The following is a 19,428-nucleotide window of genomic DNA, read 5'->3' on the forward strand; positions in this document are numbered from 1 at the left end:
TTGCATTGGTCAGGGGTATCCACACTTCTGCCATCTTCTTGCGTGTTTCTGTTTTATCTTAATAACTGCATGTAAACACTACAGTATTTTATTGTACTATCACTATTCTTATCTCCTAAAATCCCCGGCATGAGATACGTTCCCATGACTCATGAAGAAAAGAGCAGAATAAATTATGTATTCATTACCAAACCACAAGCAAATAAATTACAGGTTTTTTTTACAGTACTTGAGTACTTTTGGAGGCAGTGATGGAAAGAGATACAATGGCTTCCAGCACCCACAAGCTCTATCATGTTCATGGCTTTGATTCCAGGCAGTTTCTGGAGCATTACCTGGCAGAGAACAATGAAATACAAGATGATTCTCTAAAGTTTCCCATAGAAAATCTTACAAGGGTTTTCACAAAAGGTATGTATAATGATCTTTATTCATGCTTTTATTATAGAACAACCTACAACACTAATATTATCTCTTCAAGAGAAATGGAGATGGGTTGTGGTTGTGGTTGTTGTTGTTGTTGGTGGTGGGGGGTACTTTTTCCTAAACTTTTTCACAGCACTTAAAGTAGAATTCCAGCCAGACCCATTTTATTATGGAGAGGATGAAAGAAATAACATGCTCTTACCTCCCTGGCTCCAGTGCTGGTGGCCGCATACTGCTGCTTTGGTCCCCGGGTGTCCGTCCGCTTCCTGGTGTCATTTTTTGACTTGTGAGGTCCACTCAGCCAGTCAGGGGCCAAAGTGGTCTCCTGCCTCAGCTGTTGACTGGCTGAGCGGACCTCACACATCACAGGGTATGCAGTCACCAGCACTTGAGCCCCTTTTCCCCAGCTGAATTCACGTCCACACAGATGTGGCCCTTGGTGAGTTTCCCCCCCCCCCTCCTTACCTTCTATGAGCCATAGCTAATTTTCCATATACAGAACTATATGAGGGCTTATTTTTTTGTAGAATCAATTGTACTTTATAATGACACATTTTATTTAACAATAAACATATTTAGGAAAAGTATTATTTTTGGGTGCATTTACATTAAAACTGACATGCTATCTTGATTCTTTAGGTCAGTCCGATTACAATTATGTTTTGTATTAATAATTTAAGGTTATGTTCCCACTACTCAAAAAACAATGTATTGCCGAGGTTTAGCACTAAACCACGGCCGTTGTTGTAGAACAGCAGCCATATTTTTATTGGGCAACAATTTTATTTTATTTTTTTTAATTGTGAGCTTTCAGGGTGAAAAAGATCCTTCCATCAGACAATTTTACCATTGTATGTTTACAAAACTTGTCTGATGATCGTATCTTTTGAATCCTGAAAACTCACAATGCTTAACAATTTTTTTGTTGGCTATTAAAGGTATCACTTCTAAAAACACTTTGATAAAAAGTATTTACCATCACTGTCTTGTTTTCCCTTTAATTTTTCAGTTTCTCCTTTCACCCTACAGAATAAATTACATTACAGTTTAATAGATCGGACAATTACGCACCCAGCGGTACCTAATATGCTTACCTTTTTTCTTTTCTTTTGTTTTCATTTTTATTTGAAAAATAGGAAAAGGGGGTACATTTAAAAATTCATCCCTGCACAAAACATCATCCTGCAATCTTCTCTCACCAAGCCCCCAGTTAAGCACTGACATTTCTAACCTGTGAATGCAGCGTTTTATGTGAACAGACAATGTGCAAACTGTACAGCTGCTTCTCTGCTCTCCCCGCTCACTCATCTCCCCTCGGTTATAACGGACTCAGCAAACCAGACTTCACTAGTGGCTGAAGCAGGGCACAGCAACTAACTGTACTAGCTGTGGCACCTGAGTGAACTAGTGTTGCCTGGGTGTGTAAAGACAAGAACCATCACCCATAGTTTGAAACTACATATGCAAAAATCTAATTTTATGCAAGCCCAACTTCAATTACAGGTCCCTGCAGAGTTACTAAGAGGAGCTTGCTTCTTTGGAAATCTATCTGGGTACACGGGGTGGAGCTTTTTGTAAGACTTTAGCGGGGATAACAGTCAAGGCAGTTTCTAGGTCTTTTTGGCAACAGGTCGACTCTTCATAAAAGCCCCCCCCCCATATATTCTGCCCTGGGGAAGGAAGGGGGGCTATTATCAAGATTAGGGTTACTAGAAAGAAGCCGTGTGTGTATTATGGAATGGAGCAGTACAGCACCCCTACCAAATAATGTTCTACTGAATACAAAAACATCATTCAGCAACAGGTGACGTCTTCTTTGATCTGAGGCATCACTTTCCTTTTCCTCTCCATCCGGCCCAGACCTCCATGATGATTTCTTGCAGTTACAATTCGTCTCTTCAGAACCTGCCAGACAAACATCTTAGGCTCCACACCTTTTCAGCAACTTCCTTCCATTTTTTCCACATAGGCTCCAAAAATGTAATTATTGCGCTGTTTGGTGCACTAAAGTCAGTAGGTATGTGAGTTACGCTTTGTATGTAGGCTCCCCTGCTGTGCCCTCCATATAGGAATAATGTCTCCTGTGCCTTTCATATAGTAATAATGTCCCCTGCTGTACCTCCATTTAGTATTTAGTAACAACACCCTTGCTGTGCCCCTCATATAATAATAATGCCCCCTGCTTTGCCATCCATACAGTAATAATGCCTCCTGGGGTTCCCCATAGTAATAATGTCCCTCTGCATTTCCCCCATAGTAATAATTTTCCCCTCCATTGCCCCCATAGTAAAATGTCCCCCCTGCATTGCCTCCATAGTAATAATGTCTCCCTGCATTGTACCCATATGTCCTCCTGCATTGCCCCATAGTAATAATGTCCCCCTGCATGCCTCAATAGTAATAACGCCCCCTGCATTGCTCCCATAGTAATAATGTCCCCCTGCATTGCCTTATATGTCCCCCTGCATTTCCCATATAGTAATAATGTCCTCTTGCACTCCCCCCACATGTCCCTCTCCATTTCCCCATATTAATAATGTTTTCCTGCATCGACTCCATATGTCCTCTTTATTTCCCCATAGTAATAATGTCCCTCTGCATTGCCTCATATAGTAATAATGTCCTCCTGCACTTCCCCATATGCCCCCCTGCATTTCCCTCATAGTAATAATGCTCCCTGCATTGCCCCCATATGCCTCCCCCTGCATTGCCTTCATAGTAATAATTTTCCCCTGCATTGCTCACATAGTAATAATGTTCCCCTGCATTGCCTTGTATGTCCCCCTACATTTCCCATATAGTAATAATGTCCTCTTGCACTCCTCCCATATGTCCCTCTCCATTTCCCCATAGTAATAATGTTTTCCTGCATTGCCTCCATATGCCCCCCTTTATTTCCCCATAGTAATAATGTCCCTCTGCATTGTCTCATATAGTAATAATGTCCTCCTGCACTACCCCATATGTCCCCCTGCATTTCCCTCATAGTAATAATGTCCCCTTGCATTGCACCTTAGTAATAATGTCCCCCTGCATTGCCCCCATATGTCCCCAAACACACTTTTAGAATATAACAGTCTGTAGTGCAGGTGTACTGTAGGTGTAAGTAACCACAGAGTCTCTGTTTAACTTAACCAGGAAAAGCTGTTTACTATAGAAATCCTTTTTGTAGTGCAGAATACAATACAGAGTCTTTTCTCCAATACAGTGCAATACACAGGATAGTCTACATCACAGTTTTCTCAGTAATAGTAGTAGACAAATATACCAAGCTTCTCACTTGTTAAATCAGATAGACATAGATTCTTCACAAGAATCCTGGTGTGGTGCACCACTAGTGTGGTGGACAACCGGTCACTTGCCAGATGAGGAAGTGTGAATCCACTACAGTAGTGGTTGGTCGGGGAATATCTCAGCCAGGTGTTATATTATTGTGACACCAGTGCTGGTTGGGCACAGAGGTATGATGGCACACCTGCTTTTATTTTAGTTAGGCTGGCTATACCCTTTCCCCTGTGGTCAGTAACCTGCCGGGCTGTTTGGGGGTCATTGGTCACTTATTGGTCTGGAGTAGAGTTATGACCTACTCAGACTATCGTTCCCTTCACCCACAGAGAGGGAAGATGAACGAAGGAAGATGCAATGGCTGTGTAGGTGCTTAGAAAATAACCACTGAGTCCAGTTAAAATAAATAACTTCTTTACTTTTAGAAATACTTGATACAGTGATATATAGCAGACCTCTGTCTTGACAATACACTTTATACTTTAGTGACAGAATCTGTGCTAAGAGCTTATAGAGTAGTGCAGCCGTGCTGGCTGGTTTGCGTGCTGAGAGGTAAAAGAGGTTCAGAGAAGTAGAGAGGGGGATGTTGAGAGAGTCCAAACCCAATGTGCTCTGCCGGGACTTTACAAGTAGAATAAGCAGAATACTTGAGAGTAGATAGAACACTTGTGCCCGTGTTTTGACTCCTTGGTCTTTGCAACACCTATTGCCCCCCAGTGTTGGGTGACTCGTCCTAGAGGGTGACACAAGCCCCAGACTTTGTTACCTTGGTTGAGCAGAGTGGTCAGAGTTCTCTGATTGCACCCGCACTGCAAGATAGAGTACGTAGGCTTCTAGGAACTTTGCTCTATCCGGATCAGTTGCTCTTTCTTTAGGATATTGTCTTGCACCTTTAGACTTGTTCATGGCGTGGGCTGGGACTTTTCCTCTCTGAGACTACATAGCACTGCATAGTGCCATGAAAGTACTGCTTTCAAGAAAAGAGTGGCCGTTCCCATGTGTGTCTGCTCTGTTACACACCTCAGACTACACTGGACTTGCCCTCTAACAGGGGATCTGGCATAAGCTACGGCTCAACTTGTCTGCTGTAAGGACCATTCTGGCTTGCGTCCTTCCTTTACAGCAGTGCTTCTTAAACTGTGAGGCGGGCCTCACCAGTGAGGCGCCCCCTAGTAGTTGGTGAGGCCCAGCTCACCAGTTTTCACAAAAGTAACTATGATCTGCGCAGTCCTTTTGCTGTTTGCAAAAATCTCCATTATTAATTTATTTTGTACTTGCTTTATTAGTATTGGGACATGGGTGAAAGGAATCCTAGCATTATTTTCAGTTTTTTAATGTAGTTTCACCACAGATAGTTAGACCCAGGCACCCTCTTGGCAAGTATGGTGAGGCCCAGGCATTGCCTTGATCTGTTGGGTGAGGCTCCAGTAGAAAAAGTTTGAAAAGCGCTGCTCTACAGAAACCAGAGTAAGACTCACTAAGTGTGTGGCTACACTTCCTCTGCCCATGTGACAACTTCCTACAGTATATGTTATATGTGCTGTGAGTGGGTGAGAAGAGAGTGCAAGAGAAAGAAGGATAGAGATAAGTAAATAAGAGAAAGAGCTCTCATTGGTGCACAAATCACAGAAACAATAACCCTTTAGCTGCCTACAGCTATGCAATACTTAAGCATACAACATACATACTAGTGACATCTAGTGGTAAAACTTAGGCACTACCTCATTACCACTGCTACTTTGAAGTACAAGCTTTTGCAAGAGGTGTAAAGACAAGAAACACTCTAGGTGGGACACCACATTAGCTTGCTACTTAAGTTAATCTCTGCTTATTGTGATAAAGGACAAGGGAGGGTGGAGGGCAGAAGGAGGAGTCATGGCTAAACTGGGAGGAGGAAGATGGATCGCCATAGTGTCCAGGAACAGGACCCACAGTAGCCTTGTGGAGAGCAGCTCCAGCAGTAACTGGGACCCCCCCCCCCCCCTCCTTGCCTGGTAATTGGCATCCTCTGGATGACACAGTAGACAGAAGAAAAAAGTACCTGGGTAAGTATCCTGACCCTCACCCAAAGGACCCGGCCTGGAAGGGTTACGCATGTGGTATTGTCTAACCAGACGAGGTGCATGCATGTCTTTGCTCGCCACCCAAGTCCGTTCTTCCGGACCAAATCCCTTCCAGTGTACAAGATATTGTAGAGAACTCCGGACCCAACGAGAATCCAGAATTCTCTCCACCTCGTACTCCAGTTCACCCTGGACGACCAAGGGAGCAGGGGAAGTAGACGGCAACACAGGGTTAACATATTTCTTTAACAGCGATTTATGAAAGACATCATGTATTTTCCAACTCTTAGGTAATTGTAACTGATAAGACACAGGGTTAATGATTTTCATAATTACATAAGGACCAATGTATTTTGGAGAAAGTTTACCAGACGGGGCTTTTAACCTTAAGTTTCTAGTAGAGAGCCATACCTTATCCCCCACCATATATTCTGGGTCAGATATACGTTTTTTTTTATCAGATTGTTTTTTAAAACTTTCTTGGGCTTTAATCAGGTTCTGAAGAGCCTGGGCCCAAACTGTGCACAGTTTATTGTAGATTTTTTCAGCAGAAGGGTTAACAGATTCGGCAGCATGTACTGAAGAACATCTAGGATTAAACCCAAAATTACAAAAGAATGGCGACATCTTGAGGGATTGACTTTCTCGGTTATTAAGTGCAAACTCAGCTAGAGGCAAGTACTCTTTCCACTTGTCTTGTGACCCTGCAACAAAACATCTTAAAAATTGTTCCAGTGATTGGTTGACCCTCTCGGTTTGACCATTGGATTGCGGATGAAAGGCGGAGGAAAAAGACAAAGTTACACCTAAGCGACCACAGAATTCCTTCCAGAATTTCGATACGAATTGTACGCCCCTATCGGATACAATATTTTCAGGGACCCCATGCAGACGCAAGATATGGTTAATAAACAGGGAAGCTAGGGTACGAGCGTTAGGGAGTTTACTAAGAGGAATGAGGTGACACATCTTGGAAAATCTGTCAATGACGACCCAAATCACCGTTTTCCCCCTGGAAGGGGGCAAATCGGTGATGAAATCCATAGAGACATGAGTCCAAGGTCTCGCAGGCAGTGGTAAGGGTTGAAGCAGACCCTCGGGGAGTCTGCGAGGTACCTTGGACCTGGCACAGGTCTCACAGGCTTCTACAAACAACTTAGTATCCCGAGCCCACGAGGGCCACCAATAATGTCGTGATAACAGATACTGAGTGCCAGCTATGCCCAGATGACCTGCCAACACTGAGCAATGTGTCTCCTCCAGTACTCTTAAACGAAGGTTAGGAGGAACAAAGAGCTTATTCTCAGGGGTGTTCTTAGGGGCCAGGGACTGAGACTCTACCACTTGGGCAGCAAGATCGGGCTGTAGAATGGCTACCACAACCCCGGGAGCTAAAATAGTCTCTGATTCCCCACTAGGGACATTGCTGGTCTCAAAGCTACGGGACAAGGCGTCAGCTCTTACGTTTTTGGAACCAGGTCTGAAAGTTATTTCAAAATCAAAACGTGTGAAGAAGAGAGCCCATCTAGCCTGGCGAGGAGTAAGACGCTTAGCCTTGTCTAGATACACCAGATTTTTGTTATCAGTTAGGACCTTGATTTTGTGCTTAGCCCCCTCTAGAAAATGTCTCCATTCATCAAATGCCCATTTTATGGCAAGGAGCTCCCGGTTGCCTATGTCGTAGTTGCATTCAGTTTTGGAGAATTTCCTAGAGAAGTAAGCAATAGGTCTGAGATTGGTGAGTGTCTCTGGACCCTGTGAAAGAACAGCTCCCACCCCCACCTCCGAGGCATCCACTTCAATCACAAAAGGTTTTTCGAAGTCAGGTTGAGTCAAGACCGGAGCCACCGAAAAACATCTTTTAAGCTTGTCAAATGCCTGAACGGCTTCAGGAGTCCAGTGTACCAAATCAGCCCCTTTCCTAGTTAGATCAGTTAGGGGTTTAGCAATTACAGAAAAACCCTTGATAAATTTTCTATAATAGTTAGCGAACCCCAAGAATCTCTGTAATGCTTTAAGACAATTAGGGCGCTCCCATTTTTCAATAGCTGATACTTTTAGAGGGTCCATACAAAAAGAATTGGGTGTGATTCTGTACCCCAAAAATGAAACCTCCTGAACGCCGAACAGGCACTTTGACAATTTTGCAAATAAATGATTTAGTCTTAAAAGTTCCATAACCTTACGAACATGACAAATGTGTGAGGACCAGTCAGGAGAGAAAATCAATATGTCATCCAAATACACCACTACAAATCGTCCTAGGTATTCACGAAATACATCATTTACCAGGTGTTGAAAGACCGGGGGCGCATTGCATAATCCGAAGGGCATAACAAGGTACTCAAAGTGCCCCTCGGGAGTATTAAAAGCGGACTTCCACTCATCACCCTCTCTTATCCTGATCAGATTGTAGGCCCCGCGCAGGTCAATTTTGGAGAACCACTTAGCCCCAACAATCTGATTAAACAAATCAGGAATAAGAGGAAGAGGGTGCTGGTTTTTCACTGTAATTTTATTTAGCTCACGATAGTCAATACAGGGGCGCAGGCCCCCATTTTTTTTCCCCACAAAGAAAAATCCCGCACCCATAGGAGAAGAAGAAGGGCGAATGTGGCCTTTACGTAAACTATCTTTGATGTATTCAGCATTGCCTCTCTCTCAGGCCTAGACAAATTAAAAATTCTTCCCCTCGGATACCTGGACCCTGGAACCAAATCAACAGCACAATCATATGGGCGATGTGGCGGTAAGACATCTACTGCTTTTTCATCAAACACATCTGCAAAATCTGACAAAAACTCAGGGATCTCTCCTTCAACCGGAGAACAATCTGCAACATTCAGCGCAACACAATGCGAAGCACAGTTAGATCCCCATTTGACCAATTCCCTGGTGGACCAATCAAATGTTGGGTTGTGTTGTGCCAACCAAGGTAACCCCAGAATAATGTCTGAAGACAAATTATCCATAACTAAAAATTCCAATAATTCGAAGTGAATAGAACCCACCCTTACATCAAGAGAGGGAGTTATATATTTCACCTTACCCTGAGCCAATGGGGTAAAATCCGCTCCAGTAATACTCAGCGGGCACTTAAGCAAAAGCGGACATACCCCCAGAGAGGACCAGAACCCAGAATGAATAAAATTAGCAGATGCCCCAGAATCCACATGGGCAAACCCAGAAATACATTTTTCACCTAAAAATAGTGAAATGGGCACCATTAATTTATTTTTCATATCGAGCGGTACCTGTGCGCCTGAATGACCCCCTCGACAATCATTCAGGCGCTGGAGTTTTCCGGCGGTGATCCAGGTCTGGATGTACATTCCTGTACACGATGTCCGGCCTTGCCACAGTATAGGCACAGATTGTGCTGTAGTCGATAGGCCCGTCGGGTCTTAGCATCTGTCGCTCCAATTTGCATAGGTTCTTCTTGAGAAAGTGACAGGGGAGAAGAAGACTTAGAGAAGGAAGCAACAGATGATGGGGCTTTGAACGAGTCAGAGGTTCCCTTTTCCCTGCGTCTGTCCCGCATACGTCTATCAACCCTTATAGCTAAGGTCATGGTTTCCTCCAAGGTCTCTGGAGGGGGGTAGGCCACTAGCAAATCCTTCAACTGGTCCGCAAGACCCAGCCGAAACTGATACCGCAAGGCAGAATCATTCCAGGTGGACAGGATACACCACTGCCGGAACTCTGCGCAGTAGTCTTCTACTGGTCTCTTACCCTGACGTAAGGAGGTCAGTTGGCGTTCGGCCACCGCAGTCCGGTCAGGGTCATCATACAACAGCCCTAGGGCTGAAAAAAAATAATCAACTGAAGTCAACTCAATTGCATTGGGAGGTAAGGAGAATGCCCATTCCTGCGGTGGGCCTTGCAGAAGGGACATGATAATTCCCACTTTTTGGCTCTCATCCCCAGAAGAGCGAGGACGGAGCCGAAAAAATAGTCTACACCACTCTCTGAAGGATCGGAAATCCTTCCTATCTCCCTTGAATTTTTCAGGGAGCTGAACAGGTGGTTCTGGAGGTGTGGGGGTTATCATGGTCACCTGACGGGGTGTAGCCTCTTGTTCTTGGACCCGCTCAGCAAGTCCCTGAACCAAAGTGTTCAAGTTTTGCATCTGTTCTATCAGCGCTTTCATTGGATCCATGGGAAAAAAAAATCCCAAATGGTAGGGCTGGTTATTCTGTCAGGACTGGCAGGCGTAGACAAGACAAAAGACAGTGGGCCCTAGAACTGAAACCACCCACTGTCACCTGCCTACTTGCCTCAGTCGACCCTAAACGGTCGCGGACAACCACGGAGTCGGTCCCTACACTGCGTAGGTGGATACACAAAACGTAGACAGACAAACAAAACACAATGGAGGATAGTCAACTAGCAGGGTCAAAACCAAACAGACAACGCAGTACAAAATCAGAAGGAGAGCGGATAGTCAAATGTCAAGCAAGAGGTCAGAACACGGGCAGAGCAAAAGCAAGGGGATTAGGACAGGGAACGCTGGGAAAGGAGCAGGGGAGCTGGGACTAGTAACAACTAATAACCAGCAGGGAACAGAGGATCTGACTGCTTTTTATCCAGGAAAAAAGACCAGGTCCAGCAGCTGATTGGAGCAGCCCAGATCCCAGCATCAAGCTCAGCTGAACAGACCTAGCGGTGCAGTAACCCCTACACTGCCAGAAGTCTGACAGGCCAGGCAGGTGTGGTTGAGAAGTGAAACACAATTCAGACACAAAACCAGTGCAACAGCAGACATAAACTCAGCGCTTCCTTGGCCGCCCGACATGGACTGAGGAGCGCAAAGTCACATTCCTAACATCTTGTTTTATTTCTGGATGACACAGGCACAGAGAATCCTTGTTGCGTTCCAGCTGTCAGTGATAGTCGGGACCTGCCACAACTGACAGTTAAGTCAGCACGACCGCAGCATCTATAGGGCTGCAGAGAGAGAATTCTCATATAGTGGGAAGATTAACCCTCTGCTAAGTGTCGTCCTCTCCCAGCTCTGAGTCACATGATATCAGTTGACTCCATAGAATTACATAGGCAGTCAGTAGGAGCCCAACTGATCACGTGAGACAGAGGCAGGACGAGTTGACTTTACGTCAACAAGACGAGTATATGCCTTTATACGATATACGCAGAGTATATCGGCCTTTGTTGTTAAAATGTTAAAAAAATTCAAATTTAGCATGATACTCTCAAATGTTTGCACAAAGCACTACAAAAGTGAAAATTGTTAAGCACATATAGATGTGCATAGCTTTATATTTGCCTGGGTGGGGGTACGCAGTCTGTGTCCGCCCTGGCTTCATTATTTTGATTTTTTTTTTTTTTTGTACAGGTCATATTAATGGAAATGTTCTGATTGACCTCAGCATTGGTTCCATGGTCCATCACCTCTATTCAGCCTGTGAGTTCTTCAAACACATCATAGTGCTAAAGGTCAGTGACAGATGCATCATGGAGCTGAAGAGATGGCTGGACACACGGACAGGAGCATTTGATTGGGGACACGCCATAAAACTACATGGAGAGATAGAAGAAAAGAGGTGAAGCAGTTGTCCAAATATTAGTAGGAATACACTGTCATTGTCAAGCTATTATTTCGCCATCAATACCCCATAATGCCAAATTAAAAATAGAATGGTAGAAATGTCAGCTACTTTATTGAAATGGTAAAGCTCCCATTGCCATTAGTATTCAGAGTGGTTACTCAGCACTTAGTTGAAGTCTTTTTGGCAGTCATTCCAGGCTCCAGTCTTCTTGGCTATAAGGCCATAAGGGCCCTATTACACGGAGCGATAATCGGCCGATTCAGGCCGATTATCGCTCTGTGTAATAGAGACAAAGCTAATGATGTTCATGCAGCTCTTACTGCTCGATTATCGGGCCGTGTAATAGGTTCAGTAAACGAGATCCCATCTAGCAGATTGGCACTTGTTTACTAAAATGATTGGGCCATAGTTGGCCGGTGTAATAGGACCTTTAGTCTTACATCAGGATTTGGGGGATTTTCAGCTTTTCGCTGTAGATTCTTTTAGGCTCTGTCAGATTGGATGGTGACCATTGGGGGACACCATTTTCAAGTCTCTCCAGAAATGATCCATTTGGTTCAGGTCAGGACTCTGGCTGGACCAATCAAGTACATTCAGAGAGTCATTGGGGGAGATTTATTTAAGGGTGTAAAATTTAGACTGGTGTAAACTGGCCACATCAACCAATCACAGCTCCTCTTTTCTTTCACCAGAGCTGGAAGCTGAGCTGTGATTGGTTGCTGTGGCCAGTTTGCACCAGTGTAAATTTTACACCCTTTGATAAATCTCCCCCATTCTCTTCTTAGAAGGTAAAGCGTCAGCACAGTCTGAGATCCAGTGCATTCTGGGTCAGGTCTTTAGGGGAAAGCAGAATGGAGCAAAGTACAGAGATATTCTTAATAAAGGGGTTATCCAGAATTAGAAAAACATATCCACTTTCTTTCAAAGACAGTACTACTTGTCTCGCGTTCAGATGTGGTTTAAAATTAAGCTCCATTTACTTCAATGGAACTGAGTTTCAAAACCTGCACCCAAACTGGAGACAAAAGTGGTGCTGTCTATGAAAGAAAGTGGCCATGTTTTTCTAATCCTGGATAACCCCTTTAAACCGGATTGCTCCCCCTGTCCCCACACAGAATGATCTCTAAGCTCTGGAAGGGGAAGAAGTAAAAACTCCAATCAGTGTGGACAGGTGAGCATCTCTCTCTTTTGTGGTATATTGCATGCAGAGAGATGCACAAGACCTCAAAACAACAAAAACTTTCCAAATGCATTGTATAAATCTGATTTAGTATTTAGATAGTATATCTTCTATCTACCTTATATTCTTTTTTGTAAGATTACAGCCTTGGTTAAATTCAAGTTTTTAATGTTAATTATAGGAATATCACTTTCCTAATTTTTCCCATTTATTTCAGTCACCAGTTGGAGGAAAAAGAAGGAAAAGTGAGATCAGCCGTGCAACATGTAGTGAGATGTCACCTTGACAAAGAGAATATGACGCATCCGATAGTTTTACCACCAGCTGACTGTATCATCATCGCTTGGCTACTAGGTGCTATCAGCAAAGACCAAGATGATTACATCCGATATTTTGGGAAGTTCTCAAAGTTGCTGAAACCTGGAGGATACCTTATAATAATTGAAGATTTAGAGGGAACATTTTACACAGTGGGGAAAGACAGGCATCATTATTTCAAACAGGATGAGGATTTTATCAGGAAAGTTCTAGCTGGTGAGGGATTTGTGATTGATTACTGTAATGTTAAGGAGAGAACGGCTGTGAGTGACCTTCTCGACTTTAAGGCCAGTATATGCATTGCAGCTCACAAGGGGAAATAGATAAGAGCAGAAACTTGTATTTATTACTTCTACATGTGATGCGGCCATATGTAAAGCTTCACAGCATGTTTAAGACTTCATTAAGCTGCCTTATGGATCACTGCAGTAGCCCAGATATGAGTAACAGCTAGGGTCCCATGATAACAGTCTGGATAAGAGATAGCTATTGACAACAGATTGACAAGGGAGGGGGCCACCTCTGACAACACTCTGGGGCCTATAACACGTGACTGTGGGCAATCAAAAAAGGACAACACAGGATCATAGCTGTCAGGGCTTCCAAAGTCTCTTAAGGAAATAGATACTTGCTAGGGATGAGCGAACTGGTTCGTAACAAACTTTGGGAAAAGTTTGGTTTGGAACCGAACCGAACTTTGAGAAAGTTTGTTACGAATCTGGTAAAAACAACGGCGACGCAAAATTGTACTTTTGTCACATAATAGACCAGGATACAAGGGATTATTACTCCTATAATCCCTTGTATCCTGGTTTTCTGTGAATATCAAGATGTGTGACGTCACCCCTGTTAGGGTGAGACCTTAAATTAGTCTCCTCAGATATACCTGGGTGCTGCCTAATGAAAAATGTAATGGGACAGCTGTCTGTGAGTATTAACCAAGACACATGAAAGCAACTTTGGTGTTCAAGCTTATCGAATTTATTAAGGGAAGATCAGTTCATATCTTTACAATCAGGTTAAAAAATATAGAAGAACCCCGTTTAGCTGAAACAACAAAAAGTAAAAAAAAAAAGGCCAAAAAAGTCCCATCACTGTCGCAGAAACAAAAAAAGTCCCATCAGCTGTCCCATCGGCTGTCCCATCACTGCACAGTTGTGTAGACAAATGTTGGCGACTTATTGGGTATCTTGGTGTCCAAGACCGTGCACCCCAGTGCTCATGTCTGGTCCTTAAATTATGGGCAAGGGCAGTACATGTCTGTTACTTCCCATTGGGTCAACATTCCCCCAGAAGACCAACAGAAAGTTAGCCCATTCTTGCCACTATCACTTCCCCGGTGCTTTAGGGGGCCAGTTCTGCCTCCACCAGCTTGCAACCATCCACCGCTTTGACTGCAGTCCAACCTGCCCCGGTGTCTTACCAACGATGTCAGACCCGGCGCTCTCAGGCTGTCCTCCATTTTGTGAGCCTGGGTGAATGAAGCTACAGTGGGCAGGAGCTCCTCCGGAATATCAGAAAGGTGAAGGAGGTATATGAATCACTAACCCAAGGTCAACTAATGGTGGGAAGTGTTGTAGCCCACAAAGGGAGGAACATTGTCTCTGCAGTGCAGCAAGGAGAGCTGCGTCATACACTTTGTATGGCACATGTGATAAACCTCATAGTGCACAGGTTTCTTCGAACATGTCGCGTTGATCCCTTTTAAAGACGCGTCTCTGTGAGCAGGCATCAAGGACATCATCCCACTAGTCTGTATTCTGGAAAGTGCAGTAACCAACATCATCAGCGAGGAATCCCAGGCCACCACTCCAAGGCTGAACATCCTCCACCATGAATAGTCTGTTCGCAATCATACTGGCCTGGGTGCAATAAAGTAGTGCCTCCTCCTCCTCAAATAGTCTTTTCCCAATCATACTGGCCTGGGTGCAATGAATTGGTGCCGCCTCCTCCAATAGTCTCTCTCAACCATACCGGGCTGTTTGCAATCAAGTGCTACTGCCTCTTCCTTCCCCTCCTCCACATTGGGTCCAATACAGTACTATTACTGCTGCTGGCTACACTGTCAAATGTCTGTTTTCCACCCTACTGGGTCCAAGGAACTTTGTGTCCTATGTCCCATGTAATCATTTACACCTTGGCAAATTTTTTTTCAATATTTTTGTATTTTGATATTTTTCACTTTTCATTGTAATAGCAACTGCAAATTAACGAAACTATACCCTATCACACTCCCACTTTTGTAGCTGCAATTATTCAGCCGTTATAGAAAGGTTCGTTTTAGGTTCGGTTCGTACGAATCCGAATTTCACGAAAGTTCGCCGGATTGAACCGAACCGAACTTTTCAAAAGTTCGCTCATCCCTAATACTTACAATACTCACAACATTTTAGGGGTCTCCTTGGTAGTATGAATAAGGGGCAGAGACCCCAGAAATGTTGCAGCCCTCAGAGAGAAAGACACAGCCTGTTAATTTTTATAGATACATGGCATACAGTTACATTGGGTAAAAAAGTATATTACAGGCATGTGTATAGCCAAATCGCACTGTTCTTAGCAGTAAGGACCAAGATTAGAGATCAGTCTCGTATTGGTCATTTAACTGTTTAGATGCCACATGTTTAAACAGTTTTGACAGATAAAATTGGTGGTTCTCGGTCCGATTGGCACAACCGCAATGTAATCAAGGGGTGCCAGTCGGTTGTCAAAGTAGCCCCCTCTAGCAAGTGATTATTTATAATAGTCGGGGGGGGGGGGGGGGTAAGAGGGTAAATGTTGAGGGGAGTGAGTGAGCGAGCACAGAGAGGAGAAAATGTAGCCCTGTGAAACACTACATCCTGCAATGTTATCTCACCAAGCTCCTAGATAAGCAATGACTTCTGAAACCAGCATTTTATCTGCCTAGACAGTCTGCAAACTTTACAGCTGCTACTCTGCTCTTCCTGCTCTCTCATCCCCCTCGACCCCTGCCCCCTCTATAGGTTATAAATGGGACGCCGCAAACCCGTCTTCACTTTTCTCTTCTGTAATGAACGTTGTTTTTGACCGATAATGGATGGCTGGAAAACAGCTTTTTGAGTACAGAAAGAGGCTTTTTTTGCCTAGTAAAATTGCCTTTTCTATTCATTACTGCAAAAAATAAATAAATTAATAAATAAAAGATATTTACACTTTCAGGTTTTTGTTTTCTCCTTAATCTAAAATTCAGTGCACTATTACAACATGCTATCCCAACACTCAGAAGGTTTCATATACAAAGCCATCAGAAGGTGTCCACAGCGCAGCACATACATCTCATGGCGGAGTGTCAGGAGATCAGGTTATTGTAAAAAGCTGAAAATCCCACACCATACTGTACAGAATGTGTAAAGAACAAACACGTGTACATTCCTTTTTTTTCTAAACCTTTTTGGGAGCTTTGATCACTTTGGAAAATATTGGGTATTTTTTTTAAAGCTTTTGGCTATTTGCATACTACAAACCTATTAATAAAAGAATTCATGTAACATTAATCTGTGGGCTTTTCAACAGTGACCAATGATTCTCGGCTGCTCCTCAGCTGTCAGGATCAGCAGACGTGCGCCCACTGTGTCACATACCCGTCTATCCCTAAGAAAATTGTCTTAGTGTATGCTCTGTTCTTCACAAGATACTCCTGAGGGAGGAGCTAGACTTTCCCAGAGGATACTCCAGGTCGCTACCTCTTGAGATAAAAGTAACAGATGCAGGTTACAGATGCTGATGACGAAGGATAACCAGACGCAGAAATGGTAGCAGGAGCAAAAACGGCTTGGGTCAGGTTCATACACAGGACGCAGGTATGCTGGAAGCAACTGGGAGTGCAGGAGCAAACAACAGGAACTCCAGGGAACGAGGACACCTCAGTGGTAACACAGGATCTAGACAGGAACACTGTTACAGGAACATAGGAACCAGGGCAGGAATTACAGGAACACAGGAATGCTTTTGTAAAGCAAATGCACAAACAAATGCAGGAATCAAAGGAACCTTGACACTCATGGCAGAGCACATGTGCAGGAAGCTTCCTTAAATGGCCAAGACACAGGTGCAGGGTAACTAAGACACAGAGCAGTGTGCACACGCCCCCTCTAATGGCTAGATGTATACTGCAAGAAGGAAGGAAAGAGAAGACACATGTTGCTCCATGCAGCTAGGGCCGAAAACCACGATGGTGAGTAAGAAGAAGTCGTCCGGAATACCCAGCTGACGTTACAGTACTTCCCCTTACGCCCCCTCTTCTTCGGGGCATGACAAAAGAGAAACCTCTTCAACAAGGCAGGGGCATGAATGTTTTCCTCAGGCTCCCATGACTTCTCTTCGGGACCAAAATTTTTCCAGTCCACAAGAAAGAACCACTTGCCCCTGACAACCTTGTCGTCCAGGATGTTCTTGACCTCAAACTCTTCATCATGGTCCACAGATATCGGAACATGCGAAGTTGGCTTGGAGAACCTGTTCTGGACTAGAGGTTTGAGAAGTGACACATGAAAGGAGTTTGGAATCCACAAGGTGGGTGGTAACTTCAACTTATAGGTGACTGGATTGATCTTCTGAAGTATCACAAACGGACCAAGAAAGCATGGAGCAAACTTGCGTGAAGGTACATGAAGACGAATATTCCGAGAAGAGAGCCAAACCTTGTCTCCAGGCTGGAAGTGGGGAGCTGGTTTCCTTTTAGTATCTGCATTTCTCTACATGCGAGCTGTGGACTTCACTAACATCTCCTTGGTCTAACACCAAATAAGCAGAAAATCTTGAGCCATTGCACTGGCAGCTGGAAAGTCAGAACGGGCTGGCACAGGTAAAGGAACCCGAGGATGTTGTCCATACACTATAAGAAATAGAGAGGCCCCAGATATCTCGCTTATACAATTATACAGTAACATAGTAAATAAGGTTGAAAGAAGACAAGAGTCCATCAGGTTCAACCTAGGGAAATCCTACTGTGTTAATCCAGGGAAGGCAAAAACCCCTATGAGGCAAACGACAATTGCCCCATCACAGGGAGAAAACTCCTTCCCGACTCCAATGGCAACCAGAATAATCCCTGGATCAACGTATCACCGGAAATCTAATGCCCATAACTTGTAATATTATTTTGTTCAAGAAAAGCATCCAGGCCTCCCTTGAACTTATTTAATGAATCGGCCATGACAACATCATGTGTCAGAGAGTTCCACAGTCTTACCACTCGTACAGTAAAGAACCCGCGTCAATGCTGATGATGAAATCTTCTTTCCTCGAGACGTAGAGGACACAAGGGGTGTCATGGTTACAGACCTAGGAGTAAAAAGACCACTACAAAGATCTCTGTACTGTCCTTTCATGTATTTGTACATTGTGATCAGATCGCCCCTAAGACGTCTTTTTCTAGCATAAATAACCCCAAGCTTGATAACCTGTCTTGGTCCTGTAACCCACCCATTCCCTTAATGACCTTTGTGGCCCTCCTCTGCACCCGCTCCAGTTCTGCTGTGTCCTTCTTATATACCGGTGCCCAAAACTGTACACAGTATTCCATATGTGGTCTGACCAGTGATTTATAAAGAGGCAAAACTATGTTTTCATCTTTAGCATCTATACCTCTTTTGATGCATCCCATTATTTTATTAGTCTTGGCAGCTGCTGCCTGGCACTGATCACTAAAGTTGAGTTTACTGTCCACCAATACCCTCAAGTCCTTTTCGGCAGTAGTTTTACCCAGTGTTTTATTATTTAGCACATAACTGTACTCATTATTTCTACGGCCCAAGTGCATAACCTTACATTTATCTACATTAAACTTCATTTGCCATTTCACCGTCCAAGCCTCTAGCTTCTCCAAATCCCTCTGTAATATGATATTATTCTCCTCTGTGCTGATTACTCTACCCAGTTTAGTATCATCTGCAAAAATGGCGATTCTACTCTGTAGCCCCTCTACAAGATCATCAATAAAAATATTTAACAGAAGGGGACCCAACACTGACCCCTGTGGTACCCCACAAGTAACTAAAACCCAATCTGAATATGTTCCATATGACCACCCTCTGTTTTCTATCACACAACCAATTACTTACCCATTTGCATACGTTTTCCCCAAGTCCCAGCATCCTCATTTTGTAGACCAACCTTTCATGCGGCACAGTATCAAATGCCTTTAAAAAGTCCAGATACACAACATCCACAGCCTCCCCCAGGTCCAGTCTATAACTTACCTCTTCATAGAAGCCGATCAGATTAGTCTGACAGGACAGGTCCAAAACTTATTGGAAGCAGCCAGTCGTCCTGTTGGGCAGAGATGAAATGGCGAAGGTAAACCTCCAACTCCTGGTTCACACGCTCTACCTGGCCGTTTGTCTGTGGATGGTACCCCAAGGAATAGTCCAGCTTGATCTCTAAGAGTCCACAAAGCTCTCTCCAGAATCTAGACGTAAACTGGACGCCACAGTTAGACACAATGTGAGATGGCAGACCATGCAACCGGAAGATTTGCTCAATGAAAAGATGGGCAAGGTTTACAGCGGACGGGAGGCCTGGCAAAGGAGTAAAATGCGCCATCTTGGAGAAGCGATCTACGACTACCCAA

General features: G+C 44.0%; 1 protein-coding gene across 1 annotated transcript; it reads left to right on the top strand.

Annotated features, from left to right (window-relative positions):
- The first annotated feature begins 266 nt into the window (after nucleotides 1–266).
- Nucleotides 267–13,275, top strand: LOC138769841 (nicotinamide N-methyltransferase-like). Its single transcript, XM_069948538.1, has 3 exons — nucleotides 267–411; nucleotides 11,128–11,335; nucleotides 12,739–13,275. The coding sequence occupies exons 1-3, from the start codon at nucleotides 267–269 to the stop codon at nucleotides 13,160–13,162; spliced, it is 777 nt and encodes a 258-aa protein (XP_069804639.1). The 3' UTR covers nucleotides 13,163–13,275.
- The last annotated feature ends 6,153 nt before the right edge of the window (nucleotides 13,276–19,428 follow it).

Source organism: Dendropsophus ebraccatus, chromosome 12 (assembly GCF_027789765.1).
Source record: "Dendropsophus ebraccatus isolate aDenEbr1 chromosome 12, aDenEbr1.pat, whole genome shotgun sequence".
NCBI lineage: Eukaryota > Metazoa > Chordata > Amphibia > Anura > Hylidae > Dendropsophus > Dendropsophus ebraccatus.